Source organism: Phaeoacremonium minimum (assembly GCF_000392275.1).
Source record: "Phaeoacremonium minimum UCRPA7 unplaced genomic scaffold PA7_03_scaffold_582, whole genome shotgun sequence".
NCBI lineage: Eukaryota > Fungi > Ascomycota > Sordariomycetes > Togniniales > Togniniaceae > Phaeoacremonium > Phaeoacremonium minimum.
The window spans coordinates 395,943-417,626 of NW_006921484.1; the positions used below are offsets into that span (position 1 = coordinate 395,943).

The 21,684-nt window shown below is 51.2% G+C and overlaps 6 protein-coding genes across 6 annotated transcripts; 4 read left to right on the top strand and 2 right to left on the bottom strand.

Annotated features, from left to right (window-relative positions):
• Positions 1-38: 38 nt before the first annotated feature.
• UCRPA7_8263 (putative mitochondrial atp synthase epsilon chain domain-containing protein) lies at positions 39-441 on the top strand (the record flags this gene model as incomplete). Its single annotated transcript, XM_007920780.1, has 3 exons — positions 39-70; positions 182-296; positions 358-441. 3 exons carry the CDS (start codon positions 39-41, stop codon positions 439-441), a joined length of 231 nt encoding a protein of 76 aa, XP_007918971.1.
• A 613-nt stretch (positions 442-1,054) lies between these two features.
• UCRPA7_8264 (putative amino-acid n-acetyltransferase subunit protein) lies at positions 1,055-1,619 on the top strand (the record flags this gene model as incomplete). Its single annotated transcript, XM_007920781.1, has 4 exons — positions 1,055-1,085; positions 1,139-1,264; positions 1,326-1,393; positions 1,452-1,619. 4 exons carry the CDS (start codon positions 1,055-1,057, stop codon positions 1,617-1,619), a joined length of 393 nt encoding a protein of 130 aa, XP_007918972.1.
• A 2,462-nt stretch (positions 1,620-4,081) lies between these two features.
• On the bottom strand, positions 4,082-5,151 carry UCRPA7_8265 (putative peroxisomal membrane protein pmp47a protein; the record flags this gene model as incomplete). The annotated part of the gene is made up of 3 exons (XM_007920782.1): positions 4,082-4,197; positions 4,253-4,995; positions 5,060-5,151. The coding sequence occupies 3 exons, from the start codon at positions 5,149-5,151 to the stop codon at positions 4,082-4,084; spliced, it is 951 nt and encodes a 316-aa protein (XP_007918973.1).
• A 2,988-nt stretch (positions 5,152-8,139) lies between these two features.
• On the top strand, positions 8,140-9,006 carry UCRPA7_8266 (putative ars binding protein 2 protein; the record flags this gene model as incomplete). The annotated part of the gene is made up of 1 exon (XM_007920783.1): positions 8,140-9,006. The coding sequence occupies one exon, from the start codon at positions 8,140-8,142 to the stop codon at positions 9,004-9,006; it is 867 nt and encodes a 288-aa protein (XP_007918974.1).
• Positions 9,007-16,609: 7,603 nt separating this feature from the next.
• On the top strand, positions 16,610-19,519 carry UCRPA7_8267 (putative serine threonine protein kinase protein; the record flags this gene model as incomplete). The annotated part of the gene is made up of 4 exons (XM_007920784.1): positions 16,610-18,110; positions 18,164-18,414; positions 18,468-19,226; positions 19,484-19,519. 4 exons carry the CDS (start codon positions 16,610-16,612, stop codon positions 19,517-19,519), a joined length of 2,547 nt encoding a protein of 848 aa, XP_007918975.1.
• A 433-nt stretch (positions 19,520-19,952) lies between these two features.
• Positions 19,953-20,486, bottom strand: UCRPA7_8268 (putative dienelactone hydrolase family protein; the record flags this gene model as incomplete). Its single annotated transcript, XM_007920785.1, has 2 exons — positions 19,953-20,375; positions 20,451-20,486. 2 exons carry the CDS (start codon positions 20,484-20,486, stop codon positions 19,953-19,955), a joined length of 459 nt encoding a protein of 152 aa, XP_007918976.1.
• Between the last annotated feature and the right edge of the window lie 1,198 nt (positions 20,487-21,684).

Below are 21,684 nucleotides of genomic sequence, written 5' to 3' on the forward strand. Positions count from 1 at the left end.
GATCAAACAACACTTCAAAGTCCACACAATCCGACAAAATGACGTTCGCGTGGAAAGCCGCAGGCATTACGTGAGTCAATTGATGTTTCGCAGCTGTTTTATCTCCGGATTGGTCCTAGATCTGGCGATGCGCTGCGAGACCGAATCAACGAAGACAACTTCGACTGACAATTGATCACAGCTACAACCGCTACCTGGCCATCGCCGGCCGCGTTGTGCGCCGAAGCCTGAAGGACGACAAGAGACTCGTAGCTGAGCGACGAGGCGAGATGGATCTCCGATTCTCGAAGTGGCAGGTGAGTTTGGCACGACGAAACCCAGTGGGTGGACTGTAGGCTGATGGAATATACCTCACAGGGCGGAAAGCAAGGTGACGCAAAGAACCTCGCGGAGGCTAACCAGGCGGCGGCTACCGAGCACGCTTCTTCTGGCTCGTCATAAACTGGCATGAATCAGCGGCACTGAAGGGGGGTTAGACGATTAGGACTGCGATAGGGCTCATCAGCGGATGTGTAGACCTTGGGAGGAGATGTGAAGATGGGCACCGAATTGCCCTCTGTATAGCTGTATCATACACCATCGTATCAATTGACATAGACTGATACTGCCTCATCTCATATCATGAATGACAGTGGTATCGGAAGTTGCTGCCTCGTAACATTTGGTATATCGACATAGCTGTGCCACTACCTACCTTACCCGCCTATGCACCACTAGCTTCCGTTCGTCCTTACATCGATCGTCAGTACAAGTTACTTTTGGAACTATAATTTACAGAATGGGAGCCAATTTCAGCAAGGCGATTCAGGATCAATTTCAGTTCAATGTAGTAAATGCGACCAGATTGGTGACATGTTGGGTTGTTTCAAGTGCTGTTGATGTGGTCGGCCACTTACTTTTTGGTCTTCCGTGGATCCGCCCAGTTGGTCGCTTAAAGTCACCATCAAAATATTAGCACCCCAAGGCCCAACATAAATCAGCATCGCCTCTCAGACCATTTTCATGGCCCAGACGTCGCAGAAATTCCTAGGAGTAATTGCGACTGTCAAGAATCATGATACCTAATGAAGCTTTGGTCTCCAAAGGTGAGTAACCCAGGAAGCTATTTTATCAAGGCTGCTTGCTAAGCGTTCACAAGAGCTCTCAGGGCTCTCAATCAACCAAGATCCCTACTTAGACGACACACCTCCTCCGGCGCCCAAGATCACAAGCGAAGGGGTGATATCAATAGATATCACAGACAAGTTTGTCACAGCTGCAAAGAGTATGTGCTGTCTCATCGTGACCACTTTTGACCTATGATAAATGACTGACCCTTGCGCTAGCCTTGGAGCCTGGTGAGCTGATCAAGGATGGCTACTTCACGCTCTTTGAGTCCGTTGGGGCTTTGGAGGTGCGTTGCATCCATAAAAGTGCTAATTATGATTATTGTTGACACTCCTGACTCCTAGATCATGGACTCGAAGATGGATAGTGGCTGTCTCGAGCCTGGAGAGTCTCTTGACGAGGACTACGACACGTCCCGGCCGCTACTTCCGAAGGAGGTCCTTGGGATCATTGACCAGCTCTTATGCCACGAGGTCAGCACAGTTCTACACAATTGCTTCATTAATATCTAATCAATTTACAGATGGCTTGGCATTTGGGATACCCGCTCTCACAGACAGTATTCAGCAATGTATACGTGGATGCGATCTTAAATCCAGCACCCTCATCTATACGAGATGCTCAGTTCATAAGAGACCGCCAACTTCAGGCAGGGATGTCTCCTATGCATTCGGTACTGCGCGCCTACTGCTTAGGTCTGCTCAAGGCATGCTGGTACGTCAACGAGCGTATCAAATTCGAGCATTACTACGAGGTAATATCCCATGCCCAGTGGTTTCATACACTATACTCATTTTTACCTAGGAAGAAGACTTCGTCACCAACACGTATCACCGGTCACTACTGGATAATATTGACAGAGAAGACATACGTGATATAATACAGGACGCTCGAGCACTCGTGCATAATATCAGTCACCAGATATCAGATGAGATGGCGCAAGCTCTGGATTTCCGACTAGAGCTGAGATATGCGTTTCTTAGAGCGATTGAAATCTCTGAGCTTCGGAGTCAACCAGAGTCTCTGAAGACACCTTGGATACAGATGAAAGCGATTCTCGAACCTATACGCCAGTCTCATTCACTAGGCGTGCCGGTGCCAGAGGCTTTTAGTACCAAAATTCAACGTCGGCTTGCTAGCACAATGCCTCCGCGACCTATCGTGCAGCTGAGTTTTGAGGATACGTACGGACATTTCAAGAGACTCTTCGTCGATGGCATAGAAGTGACGGATGTCCTCAAGTACTCAGACTCTCAGAGTCTTCTTGTATGTTCAAATCTTAATCCTGACCGATCCCGGCTAAACATTTGTTCAGAATTTTGTCCTGTCATTCCAAGCCAAGAAGCCACAGCCTTTGGTGTATATCCGGACGCTGCTACAGAATTACCTGTTCAAAGACATGGTGTTGTTAGGCTCTCTAAGCATTCGTCAGGTATTTGATGACGACCTCTCTATCGTCGTCCTTCCATGTAGCCGACTGCTGGATCCAGCAAACGATAATGTAGAAGCTATTCACGATCCCCGATTCGCGATAGCGCATCAAATGGAGATCTTCAGACAGAGAGCAGCACAGTCGTACCTCGACATTTTCCGGGCCTTTTGTCAAAACCGGTGCAGAGTCCGTCGAACCCTTTGCCATTCAATCCAGGATTGGGAGACCGTGCAGATTGATGCCGAGGAAATCGATCAGCTCCTCCAAGTCCAGTTGGAGGAGAAACCTATGGTGCCCGAGACGTTAGGCTCTGGGTCCGAACCCGCTTACTCATTACCCCTATCATCTTGGGCATATCTTTACAAATTGCGGCTCATGGAATGGATTGTCCAACTAGGTTTCGAGCTCGAGGTGTACCAGATGGACGAGCTAGCCGGCATGTACTGGTATCTCAGCTACCTAGCAAAGACCCGAGCACAGCACGTCGAGAGAATCAAGGCTTTTACAGTCCGGAGCCTTAATGAACATCGCGCCAGGCCACACACGTTCACAGCGGCCCAGGAAGCACAATTCACGAGGTCACTGTCCTTCCTCAGAACTACCATGTTAGATGCAGCTGTCACTTGGGAATTGGCAGATGCACTATCCAACATCTACAACGTGCTACACCGACTGAATCTAGTCGTTCCCCCACCTCGTCCTTACAGCACGGACGAGCTGCGCTACGAAATCCGAATGAAGCCATTTTCCCTGATTGGGCTTCCAGAGCTCCCTTCATTCCAGGCCTTTGCCAGAGCAACCAACCAATCGGAGATCCCAACATCAGCTCTTCTCGACTATGCGGAAAAGGCGATCGCTGGCGCCAAAAAAGGATATGAAGTTCTCGCGAAATTTGGGGAGAAGGAGGCCTTCACAGCGAACACACATAGCCGCTGGCTGGCAGGTACGAAGGATTGTCTCAAATCAGTGATCTTCGCAGGGATTGCCGTATCAACATTGAAAGGGTTGACAGTCAATGGGCCGGGAGATGAGAATGTGAAGGCCAAGGTCGACATACCGACCCCAGGCAAGTGTTATCATGAGTGGTGGATAGTGCCGAAGATCACTCGTACGACATAATGCTTGATGATAACTTAGTTCGGTCAGACAGAGTACAGTTCAGGTAGCTTCAGTGATATTCGAGCTGAATAGACGGTAATGTGGAATAGTATTGTACTTATTTCCCATGACTTGCTACTCTTGTTGATATCTTAGACATTGCCGCCTGCTCCTCCATATGCTCACACAGCATCATTGTTTCGCTTCAAAAAGTAATGGTTCGTCGGTATTCAACCTGTCACCTCTAACATGCAATCCTCTTTGCAGTCTGATCAAGTCACAAGATTCCTTACCTCCAGTCCACGGTCTCATCCGAGGCTACCACCACGAGTATTTCAACAAGATCTCCTCGCATTTCGCACATAGAATACATAACGTCAGGGCGACGTTTTCTGCCCAAGTGTCTCTTGGTCGGCTTATGGCCTTAGTTTCCCAAGCGATAACCTACGCCTTGAGCGCGCGGGAGCCCCTCAGCTTGATGGTCTGCTCATAGAGAACATCCTTGAAAGCAAAAAGGAACGCTGCTGTCAAGACACTCTGTGTGACCTTGGGGCCAATACCTACAACAAAATCAGCCGTGATCAGAGGACTGGAAATGGTTTAGGAACAACTTACCCTTATAGAGACCGGCGTAGCCCTCCTCTTTGACGACTCTCTTGATTGCCTGCGACATTCCCTCCTTCTCGCCGTTGCCAGCGACATGCATCTGGCTCTTGACGGTGATGTACGGATACGTCACGCTGGTGGCGAACAGCTTGCCGAGCGCGCCAAGGAAAAAGGCCACCGTCGGCGTGATCCTTCGCCGCTTCTCAACGGCGTTCTTCATCTGCTCGAACAGCGTGTACTGCAGGATGGGGTTGATGACCAGCACCAGGGCGGGCACAACGCCGGAGAACAGCGCCTGCGGGCCCTCGTTCTTCAGGAGAGCGAGCAGGGTGCTCACGGTGGAGGGCCGCTTGACGGGCGTGGAGGGCGCGCCGGGCAGCGACTCCTTCTCCTCGGCCTCGGCCTTGTGCTTGCGGGTGGTCATGCGCGTGTTGATGACCCAGATGGGGTTGGTCAGGATGACGGTGGCGGACCCGGCGATGGCGCCGGCGATCATGCTCTCGACCGTGGTCAGCTTCTTGCTGGCGCGGCCGGCCTTCTCCGCCGCCTTCTCGAAGAAGGCGCGCGTCCACTCGTACCAGTAGTAGTAGACGAAGTTGGTCACCGAGATGCCGAACAGCGCGCTGTCCAGGCCGGCGTAGAGGCCCGAGACGCCCTCGCGCGCGACGATGGCCTGCACCGCCTTGAGGAAGGCGCTGTCAGCGCGCTTGGACTCGACCTGGGCACGAGTCGATAGTGTGATGAGCGGGTATCTGTTGCATTGTGTAAGTTGTATTGTTCGTCAAAAAAGGTTGGATATGGTCAAGAGCCGCATACGTCAGAACCATGGACAGGATGCCGCCACCAGCGCCGGCAAGCGCGTGGGCGACATTGTCGTTTTGGGGTATCACGGGCTTGGAGTGCGACATGATTGCAGTTACAGGGTCAATACGGTGTCAAGGAACGGACTGAGTGCAAAACTCGAGAAAATTGGCATCACCAAAGAAAGGGATGAAGTCATCGGGAGTTGGTCTTTATGGCCCGGCTCTCATGCGCCCTTGACTGCTCCAAAGGTTAACGTGAAGCCGAGGTCCGGCAACTGAATTCCATTAGGGCCCCCCGCTGTGTGGGAGACCCGATCAATGCCGTACGTGCAGCACCTGCATAGCGCAACATAGCGCCCGACCCCGATTGGCTCCGGAGGAACTTGACATTTCGACAGTTCATGCGAGGAACGAAGAGCTACAAAACACCACCCAATATTTCCATTTTGTATGAGATTCTCTGAGTTGTATGAAATAGACCCGGGTTCTCTCCACGACTTTGAATCGAATAAACGCGATACGCCGTCTACGGCACAGACCCTAAAGAAGTAAGCTATTCTGCGCCACTTCTCACTACAATGAACCCAAGTGTAACATTACAGTGATCTGCGTATCCATCTCATGCTGATGCTGATGCAGACCAGACCTAATTCATGACAGAGCCGGCACGTCCAACGGTTACACATGCAGACATGTAACTCATTTCATTTCGGCAACACGCCCCTGGTGGTGCTCCTACTTGTTTATCATCTACCTAGCGCACTCCTCTCTGATCGCAGTACCGAAATTGAAGCTCACCCGAAGGTATCTGGGGTAACTAACTAGTTGCCCACTGCTACTTCATTGTACAGTAATGCGGATGGTTACTGGCACAACGAAGCAAGCATGTGAAAGGCGGGATTCGAAGCGCCGTGACTTTGCACGGGACCACGGGACCTGGAGAGTGGGAGCTGCTGCGCCGGTGGGGTCCAAAGCTTTGGGAAGCCGGCAACAGGCCCCAGTGGCCCAGAGCGCAGTGATTCGAGGCAAGGATGCGGACACAGCCCGCGCTACGTTCCTATTATTAGCACCAAAGGCTTGCTAGTACCGCCGTAGGGTAGCACCCCAGATTACGGTGGAGGTGGCTGGGCTGAACATTGGATCTCCCATGGTGAAGAGCCGTACATACATTGGATGCGCGACTGTTCGGCAGCTTCCAGCGCTGTCTGTCAAATCAGCATACGCCCTTCTACGCGACAAGCGACAGGTTTGACGACGAGGCAGGGCCGCCTTGTGTGGATGTGGATGTGGATGCGGATGCGGAAGGCAGAAGGATTCCTTCATCAACCAGCCTCCCTCGCGACTGGCACAAAGTAACATCTCGCACTCCTCACTTATTCCTTCGCGCCTATTGGCGACTCGACTTCCCTGCGTACGGCCTGTCGGATTTCTGTACAGTACGTGGCTTCTGGCCTCGTCTGTCTGCGATGTGACTTTGGGCCCTGCATTAGTATCGAGATTCGAAGAAGCTGGTCTGACAGGTCGCAGTCATCCCACTGGCTTCGCCTCAACCATATCCATCTCAGCACATCAGACGATTCCTGCGCAAAATCCACCGCCGGCGTGTTTATACAAAACGCCCCAGCGCTCCTTGGCCCCGGCAGATCTTCCACTCGTTTGTGGATCTCCCGTTTCCTGCTGAGATCGCATCTGAAGAGACTTGTTGTCAATGCGCCGCCAATGCAGAATTTTCAATCATGAATGAAGATGCATCGTGACTTTCACGTGCACTCATCTTAATAAGCACGATCCTTCCTGGTCATCCCTTTCCATGACCATCCAGCCCTGCGCTGGTTGAATCGGGGATCTGCTTTATCATGATGCAGCGACCGCCGGGTAATGGCATGCTTACCGCATCGCCAACATCGATAAGGCATCCTGCTCCGCGATCACTCGGCGTGCGACCGATTTTGCCAGACCGAAACGTCTCTGCAGATACTATCGAGGAGGCCTATGTCAGCTTCATTTTCTACTGCAATCCAGCTGTCCCTCTCGACACTGACACGGCTGCTTTAAGAGAAGCCTTTCGGACACCGCCAAAGAGTGGCGGCAAGAGCTTCAGTACCTTCACATTATTCGACCTTGTTCGGAGATTCGAGAGCAAGGAGATCAAGACATGGGCCGAGCTTGCACTGAGATTAGGGGTGGAGCCGCCGGATCAAGACAAGGGGCAGAGCTCGCAGAAGATTCAGCAATACGCCGTCCGCTTAAAGGTACTATAACTCCCTTCCCATCTGTGCATTGTATCCGGGCCTTCGGTGATGACTAACAGTCCCTCAGCGATGGATGCATTCTATGCACGTAGATGCTTTCTTCGAATACCTACTGAATAACGCTCATCCATACTGGACTCAAGTGCCCACAGATCCTAACCCAGTGAACGAGCTTGGCCGCGATGGAGTCGCCGCAGAGGACGACATGGCTTTGCGAGCCCTCCTCCCTCAGATCAGACCTCGAAGAGGAAGGAAAAGACCCGATGAAGATGAGGCGAACAAGTCGCCGTCTCAAAGACCACGGCTCGAGTCACCCATGACCACCAATGACTTCACCAGAGGTGGTGTTGAACAGCTCGACCTATGGTCGGCGCATCCGGACAATCGAACTTCCTTCTTCACAGACGGCTTTCTGAGACTTAACAGTGGAGCAGCTCAGCAAGCGGCAACGTCCTGGACAGGACAAGATATTTCTCAGACTCCTCTTACTGCCTACCCACAATCCGCAATTACCCCATCGACCAGGAATGCCTTCTGGACAGATCCTACTGAGCCCAAGTCTGCGATAACACCACAAAAGCCGAAAATGGGTAGACGGCATGGCGCCAAAGTCGTTTCGTCTGCCTGGCGGAGTGGTGGCCCTGGAGGCACTGGCAAGACCCGGGGGCGGCCGCCCATTAATCGCAGCTCGAATGATGGATCATTATCTGCTTTTCCATCGGATAGCCCAACCACCTTCAAACAAACACCACCCCTCCCTGTTGGGATGCCTTCGAACATGATGACACCGACTTCAGCGATCGCTGCTTCGCCGCAGACATGCCCGGCACCAACACCAAATATGGGACTAGTTCAGACAGAAGCGGCTCAGCAACCTCATGACCCAAGGCCGCCGAGAAGCAGACTGTCTCTGCAGGTGCCGCAACGGATCGGCGGCGAGGTACGACTTGCCACTCCTCCCCCCGTCGTAATGGTGAACGGCCAGGCAACTCCAACAACTATCAATATGGGCATGGAACAGTCCTCGACAACATATGTAGATTACTCTTCCATGGACATGTTCGGTCAACCTGCAGTCGATGCAGCGGACCCGTTCACTGGACTCGGACCATCCGACGATACGAGCCAGCCCGGTCTACATTTCCAAAATCCCAACGACCGTACAAATATGGACGAGGTCGAGAGCTTATTCATATATGAGATCGTGAGCGCGGACTGGTACGACTCGAAAAACAACCGAATACCACCCTGCAGCGTGGATGAAGCGGCCGCCATCGTAGCGCAGGTCCTAGAGAACGTTATGAGGAAGGCGTCGACACGCGAGACGTTCCTCATCAACATCGCAGCGCTGACCGGCGGTACCATTATGAAGACGACGACCAGGCTGCAGTGCTACCGCCTGCAGGAGACCGCCGAGGAGACGCACTACATGTGCCGGTGGGAGCTGCGGCTCGGCGACATCCGCGGCCAGTTCAGCATGCGCGAGACGCTCCGGCACGACCGGTGGAAGAGGCCCGATACGGATGAGGAGTCGATCAACCTGGGTGCCGACGACGGGACCGTGCCAATGGACGAGTCTGCCGCGCACTGGCAGCAGAAATTCAGGAATGTTCTGGATGTCCTAAAGAAGAAGGACGAGGAACTCGCCGCTATCAGGAGAAACATAATGCAAAGCATTAATGTCAAACGACCGGAAGATATACGGTAGATGGAAGAGGTTTGTGTAAATATGTTCGATCAACTTCTTAGACGACTTTTTTAGACGTGGGTGCTTCCCGGAGACCATTCGTTGAGATAAAAGTATCTCATCGATGAACGTGTAAGTTAGCAGGGCAAGCGCGGTATATGATACCCATTGGTTCCGTCAAATAATGGAATATTCATGAACTTTTCTCCCACTTTTGCTCTCGGGCTTCTCTTCGTCTACTTCGTAACGCTATAATGGCAGCGTGCCATCACCGTGTAATCCTCTACCAGAGTATCTTAATTCTCGTTATTATGAGACCAGCTGTAGTAGCGAGTCCTCCATAGGCTCTTTCCTGGTGCTTTTATTCCGCTGTGTGATTCATTTCCTGCTCATGCGGGATCTACAACCAGCTGTAGTTGCAATTTACAGAGCAATCACTCTGCGTAGTCTAGATCTCAGCTACCTACTTAAAGTATAGTACATCATGCTATATGTTGCTGTAAAAATCCCAGACCTATGGCGACTAGTGCCGTGAAGAGTGTGACTGGGACAGTTGCATTTTGCAAGTCCGTAGGGTTCACTTTGATTAGCCAAACCATAACGAACAGTAAGCCGAGAAACTCGACAATTCCGATGCACAACACGATCTTCCAAATAGTAAAATAATATCTTGGACGCAAACCCCAACCCTCCTTACCCATTGTCTTGACCAATTCGGGAGGAATCTCTTTTTTGGGGACTAGGTCCAGTATGGTGTGTACTCCACGACCCAATTCTGGGTGCATGATACCTTCCACGATGTGTATTGCAACCAACTTCATGTGAACGTGCTGGGGCTTGGGGAGATTGTGTTGGTACCCTAGAAGTGGTATGGGTATTTCCATTACGGCATGGGGGTCGATATGATCGGTATTGTCACGGACAACAAAGAACTAAAAGGAGAAAGATGAGACTCGTACAATGTATCTGATGCTTTGGTGAGGCTGATGGAATGCAGGAAGATCTTACCTGGATGAACTCAAAATCTCGACATGACTTCCAGGATGTGGCATTCTCAAGGAGTCCCCCTTCGACGTCTCTGAGGTTTTTCTTGACTGACTTGTAGAATTCTTCGTCATCAGCGAAGGAGTTGACTTTCTGGATGGACCGAAGGGTAGCTTTAGGAGGATCCGACCAGCGTTGATCCACGCACAGGAACAGGTCCATAACTGGGCCGGCACTGTTGCTTGGTTGATGAGTCGGTACAGCTATTGATCCGGATGGTTGCGAATGTATCTGGCTGACCGGTTGGCCGGAAGGATGCGATGTTGGGGACTGGTGATTTCCTGCGTGCGAAGTCGTGCTAGGACGCACGGCAGTATTGATGACGGGATTGTTGTGGACGGGAAGCAATGGTGCAGCACCATTCCCCAGAGGTGTGCAGGACTTCAGGTATGCAAGACCATCTTCCGAAGTCACCACCAGTGACAACTTAGAGGCTCCAGCCTACATAATCGATGAGTTAGCTGCCTTTCGCCGTTGTTGAGGGGGGACATACCTTCCAGGAAATCTTGAGCTCACCAGGATTCCGGTGATACTGAACTGAAGGAAACGGCCACCAGTATATCCGGTGGCCAACTTTGCCCTCGATAAATATCCTTAGAGTATCAAAGCTTAGCCAGGACCATTTTGGATCATACCGCGATACTTCGACTTCGCGAATCCCGTCAAAAAATCGTGTTGCGTTACTCAGTCCGGTCTATAACAAATCGTCAGGCATTACCAATGATACAGAAGAATATTACTGACTGCAAGAAGGGCCACTGTTACGTCTCTAGCTGTTGGCCTGTTAGCATGGCCAGCTAGCATCGTGATAAAGACTGGCTCCAGCTGGGAAGCAAGATTGTTTTCGACGGAAAGCCTCTTGATCCAGTCAATCACTTCTGGCTTAACTCTTTCTCCATCGTCAAAACGGGAGTCATCAAAATAATCTGTTTCAACTGTCATTCCGTCAATGGTAGCCTTTGTAGTTACCTGCGCTCTCAGCTGCCATACTCCAGCGGGACCTCCTCTTACAAGGAAGGCTTCCAACTCGAGAAAAACACACCCCAGCTTCCAGATATCGTTGGAAAGAAGTTCAGAACTTGATGGCAATTTTGTTCCTGGTTTTGCTGACTCGTTGATTATGGCCGGCATACCATAATTTGCAGATCCAACATATGAAGATCGGAAGTCTGGCGCATCGTGGAACCAAGCTGATCGCGATTCCTTACTGCCTGCCTCCCATGTTATCGCGTTCCTTAAGTCAACCGCAAGACCAAAGTCGGTGATTTTAAGCAATAAGCTTCTTCTGTCATCAGCCGGATACATGAGGATGTTGGAAGGCTTGATGTCTCTGTGTACGGTCTGTAAAGTCTCGTGGAGGAAAGTAAGTGCACTAGCAAGTCCCTGAAACTGAGTCCACAACAACTCCAAATCCAAATTCAGAGGATTCTTGTCGATATCTCCTCTGAACAGCTTCTTCAGATTCCCAGGTGCCAAGGGAAACCCGAAGTTGAAGTATTCTTGTGGTCCGTCCTCCACTCGAAATGCACAGAGTATTTGCACGATATTCTCATGATTGAGGGACGATATCCGCCGCAGGGCGTTGTATTCCCTGGTGAATTGCTTGAACGAGACATCTCTATTCAGTCGTTTTACTGCGACCTTGGCTTGCCCTTTTAGAAATCAATTTGTCGTCGTGCTGAGGCAGACTCGGAGCAATACCTACCTTAAGGGTCAGATCGTCAGCCGATGGTTCCTTTGAAGCTCGACCAGGGAGAAGGATGTGCTCCTCATATATCTCAGCTTGGCGTTCATCATATTCTTCAAAAGCCGTAAAGACGCTTTCTCTCTCTTCATCAGTCAACTGCCTAGGGAGGTGCACTTGAATCCCGTGATCGTGGGTAGCCTAGTCAAAGAACATAAATAACCATATCAACACCCATGCCTCGATAATGAACGAAACTCTTGCCCCTGCGAGATTCTGTACTCGCTGACTGACATGATGTGGAAACAACACTGATATACCCTGATATAAATATCCCGCTGCGGCAATATAGACCCTAAGTTATTCCGGAGGATTTCTTCCCTTGCATAGCGATGGCCAAATGTGTCGGTCGGGACGAAGGACTTATCCATTTTGCTTGACGTTCCCAAGGCCATCCTGATTTGATAAACACGATTCGTATTTGTTGATCTCACTTAATGTTGCTAGTTGCTGCAACTGGATCGGCGTCTTCGCTGTTGCCTCGAGGCTGAGTCCTGTCTCGAGCCCTATTGTCAGAGGACGAATCAAGAGAAGACATACTTTAACGAATCAGACAAGAGTTTGGAGTGTCGCAAACTCGAACCAATTTCACCTGCGGGGTCAAATCCGTGTTGTAGGTATTTGTTTCATGATAGGTGGTTGTTCAACATGCACAAGATACGCACTATCAAATCAAAGTATCTTGGTGGTAAATAAGGACGCTGGACCTGAGCCCTGCTGAGTCGCTTATTACGACGGCGAATCTTGTCGCGGTTTCGGTCTTACTATGGTCTGTTTCTTGACCGATGGCAACAACGTGCTGGTCGTGTTCGTGGGGAGCAACTAGGTCTAATGATGGCGACATAAAAGGCAAGTAGCTAAGTCGGTTCCATAGGTAGGCAGTAGCTGCCGTTCAGACCAGCTATGAAACCAGTGACCGAACTACGGCTTTTTTGGTAGTCAAGATCTTTCCTGTTGATCATGGCACCGTCATCCTTGACTGCCTAGAATATCTATCCCTACTACCTAAGCTTTAATGACATTAGCATCGGCAATGCTGCTTCGACGTACGTCTGGCGTGTCAGCTAACAGTCGAAGATCTGGAGAAGCGACAATTCATTGCTTAACACAACAACGTAAAAATGCCAGAAGACGGTCTCAGAACCTCTCTACGATAGTTCTCCGAGATGATTTCCATAAGATATCAGGGCTGTCAAGTTAATCTCGACAGTAGATTGAGTTGACACCTGGGACTGCAAACCGACTTCAACTGGTATGACTGTCTGTTCATGAGTTTCCATTCAGCCCAATTCGTTTGTGGAAACTGTATGGAGATCTGCTCAATGGGAGTTGGACAATTAGTCGAAAAGATGATAGTGTGATCAATTCAACTGGACCTAAACTGTCATATTGAGCCCGGAAAGACATTACTGCGCGATCACTGTAACCAGAAGACTTCATCTCACTGGTCTGAGAGCCTTCGTGTTCAGGATCTCAATCCTTTGAAACCCCGTTAATATTCTCAGTCAATCAGGGAAGCAAAGTTCACTATTTATGATGATCACTATGCATCTTGATAGAAATGGGTAAGGCAATTATGGGGACGGAAGCCTCGGACGACCTTAGTTCAACACACTACGACAATGAACATGGCACAGAATCCTCATGACAGCAACTAGTTTCCCACTCTATCGTACTAAATTATTCGAGGAAGCGAAATAAGCGTTGAAATTCACGTCTTATTGGCGTGAAGCTCTCAGAAGCATTTACTCTTCATAGAAACCGAGCCGATGGAGGGTGTCAAGGGCTAATGTCCAACCTTGGTTCCGCAAATGGTGTTGCAGGCGGCTGACATCGAAGCCACCTTTCTGGATACCGAAAAGGTCCCAGAACAATATCCGATATCAGATTCTCTTGTAGTAATACTGTATGGTGGCCAGTATATGCAAGCTTGTCACGCTTGAGACCTGGGTTGAGAGCTTCTTTTTTGGCACTTTTGTCCTTGGGGTTTTCAGCCAACCTCTTTTGTATACTAGCTTCTGTCTTTTCACGACATCTCAAATGATGCCTTTTTCTTACTCTTTTTACTCCTCCGCCAGGGTAATAAATGTTCGTCCGGAAAGGGTATCACTACCTCCTCAATAAGGGGTTACTACCGTTGTAGAAGTTGATAGACCCGTAGCCATAGAAAGAATATTCGAGAGCTTAAAGAGTATTACCACTCTCAACGAGTATCGTCACCCTTCAAGAAATAACGTTAATTACCCTGGCGGAGGAGTGCGATAAAACACATGATACTCGCCCTGGCAAGGCAATTGATGGGGATGGCATGCAAGGCATGGATGATCGCAAGGGCGGGGGAGAGGTGACCGACTTTTTGATGCTGGTGGAGCTATGCAAATCCTCGTTCATCGCACGCGCAGCCATGCTCGTGGATCTCGCAAGACTTGCTGTACTGGCCATATTCTCAGTTCATCCCTCTGCCTGAGGAGGACTAGGACTGAGTCAGGAGGGCAGCTGTCCACTTTCTCGTGGGCAACCCCACAGGCGACGACCAACCGGTCGCGCGGTATGGGGCAAGGTGTGGGATCTGTTGCAGATACGCGGCCGGCGATCCTGTGGGCTTGGCTATTTTCAAAGTAGTATCGATCTGAGCTGGAGCGCGATGGCGGGCAGCACGATCGCCTCTGCCGGGAACCAGCGCCGAGGTAGCAGCTCCAGCGAGGGCGCCCACCATGATTTCACGGGACGTTTCTGCTCATTAGTTGACATGATATGCTAAGGTAAGGCGAAGCATGATATGTTATAGGTAGTGTGGTTGGTTGGGGTGCTGGACCCTTTTTCATATGATTGATTCCCTGCTTCCAGGTTTTGCTGGCCTCTTCCCCGCCGAGCGCAATTTATGAACTCATGGTCCATTACCCGGCTCTCTGGAATTGCAGACGGGATGGCGGAACATCCCAGAGCCAGCCAGCACTGCCACACGCCAGTCGATTTCCACGCGATCTGATCTGGCGATGAGATGCTACATGTACAATATGACGTGGGCTGGTGGTTGGCGGCCCGATGTGTCAACTCAGTGTCGGTTACGCCTTGGTTCACACTTATTCAGGATGGACATCCAGACCAAGTGTAGAGCGGTCCTGGCATTGTAGATCTCTAATAGTTGTGGGCATTCTGTCATTGTTTCAGAGCATGATCTCTGTGGCCGCCGTTCAAGGCCTTTTGTCAGCATGCATCGCCCTGTTCCAGCTATCTGTCGGTCTGAAGAAGATGTGCAGCTCCGCAGGCGCGGCTGAAAGCTTGGAATTAGAGACGCGACGGTGGTTTGGAGGCGCGAACATCGTTATTTCAAAATCCAGGGTCACGAATGCTGGGGGCAGCTGGAGCAGTTAGAAGTTAGCGACGCGGTGCCGCTGACGACTGGCAGCATTAGCGAGGAGGGTAGCGCGAGAGGTGTGGTGATATGACGGCCAATTAAGCCCAGATCTGCCAGGGGTCGGCCAAGATGAAACAGGATGCCGGGAAGGCCCAGCGCGGTTTGAGAATTACTGCATAGTAAGTCCCCTCGGTCCCCTGGCGGCGGACGCCTCCCGCCCTGCCAATGCTCTTCTGGCGCTGTTCTGGCGCCCAAGTCTCGGCTGGTGGATGAGGAATTGCACGATGAGGACCCCTGAATTTCGAAAGAATAACATATGTAGTCCACCTTGATTACCTACAGTAGGTACTTTTTAGCCAATTGGTTGGCGAGGTAGGTACCTAAGCCGAGAGAATCAAGATCCAAGATCCTGAGGGCGGCGTGAGTGAAAGAACTGCACAAGCCGTGGACTCTTGCTGGTGGGCCGAGATCGAACATGAGGACGACAAGCCATTACCAGGTACCGGTATCCTGCAGCGTCAGTCTGGCTGGTTTGGTGGAGCAGGCCAACGGCCCACCTGGGCCACTACCGAGTTTTTCTTAGCAACCTCTTGGAATGCACGACGTATCCCTGTCTCCACAGCCTGCCCCTGAGCACTGCACTGGTGGCGCGCTCGATCCCTCCCTCCATGCCCATTGACATACGAACAGTACGTACTCTTGTTCGTTTGGCGATGGTGATTTGCAGTGATTGGAGCTGGGAAGCCAAATCTCCGGGTACCTTGATATGTACTTTATGTATGTAGGTAGCTAGGGAAGGAGCAACAAAGATCGGGAGATCCCATCCATAACGATTGTCTCTTATTCTCTGGCCCCCTCCATCTATCCATCCATCCATCGTAACCCCTCTCTCCCATCTTCTTTCGAACCTCAACACCAACTCCTCCTCCCAACATCACACTCACCGGCATCATATCGCCCCTTTCCTTGAGTCTTTCTGTCGTTTTCTGTCCTCATCCCGAATTACGTACGTCGTGGGCGGCTGCTCCACTCAGAGCATAACGTCACACGCTGGACCCGGCCGTTTAAAAATCTTTAGGTTCGCGCTACCCAGACTCACGCTCGTAACGGACAACACCAACACTCGCTGAGAGTCTTTGTTGCGGTGCGATCGTTGCCACACCCATTCATTGTGCGCTCCAGTTTCTTTCAAAGTCTCCTCCTCAATTAGAAAAGCCAGGAGCTGCCATACAACCCTTACTCTGCATTCCAGCATTCCAACTTCGAGAAGGATTTGATATCCGCTCATCAATCACTTTGTACCGCGCCTTACAGCCCTCTCGTTTCACTCCCAGACATCGCGGCGCACATCGAGACCCCCACCACATTCCTACACGCCGCGAAAACCCTTCGATCGTCACCCACCCCGCGAATTTTGCGTGCCCCTTTAAAGCCCTGCCGCAAGGGCTGACTCCTGGAGGGAGCCACCATTCAAATCGATGTCTTTACGTTCTCCCACGAGGTCACCTGGCAGGATGGGTTTCATGCCACTCAACAACCAGGGGTACCAGGGCAATGCCGACGGCGATATCCCCCTTACCAAAGTCACCACTTCCAGCTCCTCTACAGGCGCCCGCAAGCCCAACCAAGCTCTCCCCGACGACATGGCCGGCGAAGACATGAGCGAGAAGAAAGGCTTCTTCCGCTCTCGTAGCAACAAAGGCCCTGCGGGCAGGCGCAAGGTCCACAAGGACTTGAAGGAGAAGGGCCGACAAGGCAGCTGGGGCTCCAACGACATGTCCCTCAATGCGATGGGCCGTCTATACAACAAGATCATTGGCTTCTCCGTCATCACTCGCTACCTCGTTTACGTCGTTCCGGTCGCCATTCTGCTCGCCATTCCTCTCGTTCTGCTTCCCGTCACTGGCCACAAGGATGACATCCATGTCGGTGGACAGTTGAAGAACTCCGATGGAACACCTGCTACCGATGCCAACGACAAACCCATCATGGGCCCGAGCCTGTTCTACCTCTTTCTTTGGATCGAGATCTCATGGCTGAGTGTTTGGGCCGCCAAGATAGTCGCCCATCTGCTTCCCGGCGTATTTATGTTCTTCTGCGGCGTCGTTAGTTCTGGTACTCGAAAGTATGCGACGGTCCTCAAGAACCTGGAGATTCCGCTCTCTCTATTCATCTGGGCCTTGATTTCCTGGCTGGTATTCAAGAACTTCTTCAAGAACACCTCGTTTGAATGGATTTCAGTCATCACAAATATCCTAGGAGCTCTTTTCGCCTCTTCTGCTGTTTTCCTCGGCGAGAAATTTATTGTCCAACTCATTAGCATCACCTACCACCAGCGATCGTTCGCGAACAGGATCAAGGACTCGAAGCACGAAGTCTTTCTGCTTGGTCTGCTGTATGATGCCTCGAGGACATTGTTTCCCATGTACTGTGACGAGTTCAGCGAGGAGGACTACATCATCAATGATAGCATCGAGATGATGTTAGCGGGCAAGCGTGGCCACAAGAAGTCCGGGTCCGTCACGCCAATGAGATTGATTGGCAACGCTGCGCGAATTGGTGATAAGGTCACATCTGTCTTTGGAAATATTGCCTCTGAGATCACGGGCAAGCAGGTTTTCAACCCCAACTCCGCCCACTCAATTGTCGTCGAGGCTCTGGAGAAGGTACGCACCTCAGAGGCCCTGGCTCGACGAATTTGGATGTCCTTTGTGGTCGAGGGCAAGGACTCACTGTCCTGCGACGACGTTATTGAAGTTCTTGGACCAGCACACAAGCTAGAAGCTGAGGAATGCTTTGAGGCTATTGATTCGGACCAGAACGGAGATATCAGCTTGGACGAGATGATTCGCAAGGTGGTCGAAATTGGCAAGGAGAGGAAAGCCATCGCACATAGCATGAAGGACATCGGCCAAGCACTTCAGGTCTTTGACTCGGTTCTGCTTTTCCTTGTCTTGTTGCTCGTCGTTTTCATTTTCCGTAAGTGCTCGCCTTGCTCAATGGTCTGGATACAATGACTAATCATGTTGCAGTCGCCTTCTTCCAGAGCAGCTTCATCACCACCCTGGCCACCGCTGGTACTGCTCTTCTGTCTCTCTCATTCGTCTTTGCAGTCACTACCCAGGAGTTCCTCGGTTCTTGTATCTTCCTCTTCGTCAAGCACCCGTACGATGTCGGGGATCGAGTCGACATTGTGGGTCCTGAGAAGGAGCAACTCATCGTGGAGAGAATCTCTTTGCTTTATACCGTTTTCACCCGCATTGATAAGATGCAAGTTGTTCAGGTGTGTGATGTCCGTAAATTGTCTGCCAGGCAAAGTCTAATGTGAACGAATAGGTTCCAAACATCATCCTCAACAATCTGTGGATTGAGAACGTATCCCGCAGCAAGGCCATGAAGGAAGTCATTGATGTCAACGTCTCTTATGATACTTCCTTCGAGGATATTGAGCTTCTCCGACTGGAGATGGAGAAGTTTGTTCGCAACTCTGACAACTCTCGCGACTTCATGCCGGATATTGCCATCAGTGTTGGCAGCGTCAACGACTTGGACAAGATGACTCTCAAGATTGCCATCAAGCACAAGTCCAATTGGCATAACGAAGGAGTTCGCGCTTCACGTCGTTCCAAGTTCATGTGTGCTCTGGCATTGGCTCTCAAAAAGATTCCTATCAATGGTCCTGGCGGTGGCGGCGAGCCACTTGGCGGACCCACCAACCCTTCTTACTCCGTTACCGTTTCTGATGCTATTGCTGCCGCGGCTCGTGATAAGGCTGATCGGGACAAGGACGCGGCTCGTATGGTGCCTTCTAAGCCAACTCAAGACGCCTCGGGCAGTCCGACTAAGACTGAACAACAGGCAGTTACAGAGCTTAACATGCGGGACGCCGCTTCAACTGTCGCCGATCAGTATGGCTACAACCGCGATGATGATACTTTGAACGAGCGGGAGGAGTCGCTCGACCGCAAGAGATCGAATGACATCGAAACAGTTCGCCAAGAACTGCTTGCCAAGACCCAGAGTCAGCGCGGCCGAAGAAAGCCTGGTGAAGGTCTCCCTCCAATGCCGCTTGGCGACAACATGCCCGGAGTGTCCGTGAGTCAGTACAACTCTCCCCAGTACAACCCTCGCGTCCGATCATTCGATGTTGAGTCGCAGAACGGAATAGCGCCTCAGCCTCAGACTTTTGCCGGGGTGCCTCTGGGTAATCCTGCCAGCGGTTCTTCTCAGCAAAACTACAGCGTCTTTCCCCCGCCGTCCAGGACATACTCGCCCCCTGGATCAAGCAGCAACAACTTAGCAGCCATTCAAGCTGCGGCGCCCCATCCTCTTCAGAGTGCACCCACTCCCAGCACGACATCGAGGAGCAGGGGACAAAGCATCTCTAGGACTCAGCCAGGACAACAAGGCTATTCCACCACGCGCCAGTATCCTGGCACGTAGGTTATTCCTTAGTATATAATGACTAACGGCCACAACGTTGAGGAGGAAATGGTCGTCATCGCTCAGGAGCGATGGAAATCTTGGTGGATTTACAGCATAGCTGTTGCATGTATCATAGGGTACACATATGATCCGTCCGGGTCTAGCTCACAGAAGCTTACTATGACATCTGTGTCATGATGGAGTTATTTGCTTTGCATATTAGAGATAGTCAAGACGGCTACACACATAGACACAGTCAGTCATGATATCATAGACTACAAATTCTATTTTTTCTACTTTGATCAAGCTCTGGCAGTAGATACCTCCCATTGTCGTGATAAAAATGACATGTCTATCCCCCAGCTACCCAGTCCTCTCACATGGCTTCCAGCCAGCTCAGCAGACGTGCTCCACGGGCGGCAAGCCCTCCCGCGCGCCCAGGTCGACCTTGAGCGTGCGGCCAAACAGCTCGAGCAGAACCTCGAAGCACGCCTTTGTGATGGCCGGGTCGTAGCGGCCCTTGCTCAGCTCGTCGCGGATGAAGGCGTGCTGCGCCCACGCGAACTCGTGCCAGCTGAAGACGACGCCGGCGGCGCGCATCTTGGCGCGGATCAGGTCGCGGCCGGCGTCGGGCACGTGCGTGTCCTTGATGCCGAAGATCATGGCCACCTCGCCCCTGAGCGCGCCCAGGTGGTCGATCGTGTGCTTGGAGCCGGAGGGCCCGGCCGCGGAGGTGTCGGCCGCGGTGTAGGGGCCTAGCGTGCGCGAGTGCACGTCTGTCGCGAAGTAGCAGACTGTTGCGGAGATGCGGGCGTCGAGCTGGGGAGGTTACGTTAGTCAGGGGATGGGTCGGATGGTAGGAATCTTAAAGAAAGGGGTAGGGGCTCTGCATACGCTGGCGCGGAGGGCGAGGTGGCCGCCGAGACACATTCCTGTGGCGCCGATGAGGCCGGTGCAGGTCGGCAGGCTCAGGAGGTAATCCACTGTCTTGTAGGAGTCTGCGTCATAGGATTCGAGTGTCTGTTTAAGGAAAGGAGGTCAGGCTTTCTAGACTCGATATCTTCGGGCGGTGACTAGACGCTTGCCTTCTTGATCTTCCACTCGTTACCTTGATCTGTTCCCGGTCCATCGTACGCGAGCGGCTCGGGCCCGGTGAAGTCGTGATAGCTACTTGGTGCTGCAACGATGTACCCCTGGCCGGCAATCTGGCGAGCAAATCGAGCGACAGGCCCAGTCACTAGGTAGATATCAGTATGTGCTCAATGAGATTGGGGCTTGATGGAGCGTCTTGCCTTGATAGATCTCGCTGAAGAGAACGACTCCTGGGAAACGTCTACGAAAAGTTCTTAGTATAAGGACTCAAGCAAGCCTCGTTGAGAAGACAATTGAGGTATGGCGTACGCATTAGGGTATCCCGGGATAGTCGGATGGAATAGAAATATTCCTAAGACAGTTGTAAGTTTTCATGGTCTTGAGCTTGCATTGATATCTTCATTGATACTCACTCATGGAACTGTCAACGCCATTGGCATTGGTCTGAACATCGGCATGGGATTCCTTGATGAGCATGGCGAACACTTTCTATATGAATAGGGAGGTTAGGGGTGTTGACTCTTTGACTAGACTGTAGATGGAGGCTCTGTAAGGAGCTTTATCGATTTAGGATCAAGGAGTCGTTCAGAGGGACTTGGGAATGTATGTCCTCTTAGTAAGGAGAAGAGCTACCCCGCCAAAAGATGTTGTTCATGATGGTGGGGTTAGATCCACTGGATAGATTAGATAGATCTGTCAAAGTCTTGGAAGTTCATCCAATCCAGTACCTTACATTTGCCACCGTCAAACTGATATAGGAGTTTGAAGGTGTTACCAGAGCTGTTGTGGCAACATTCTTAGAATTGTCTAGGTCCTGGCCAACGAGTCGGCGTCTAGTCCTGAATATATACCAGGCTGCATGGGATTTGTCCGGATATCCAATACTCATAAGTTCAATTAATTAAGAGAGCTACCTACATAAGAGATCTGTCAGTCCTGGTTGACAGGGCTACCTATGTTTACTAAGAAAGAGAAACAGCAATAGCTTGAGTAAATTAGGCAGTTATGATCCTTGTGTCGTGTCTTAAGTTCTACC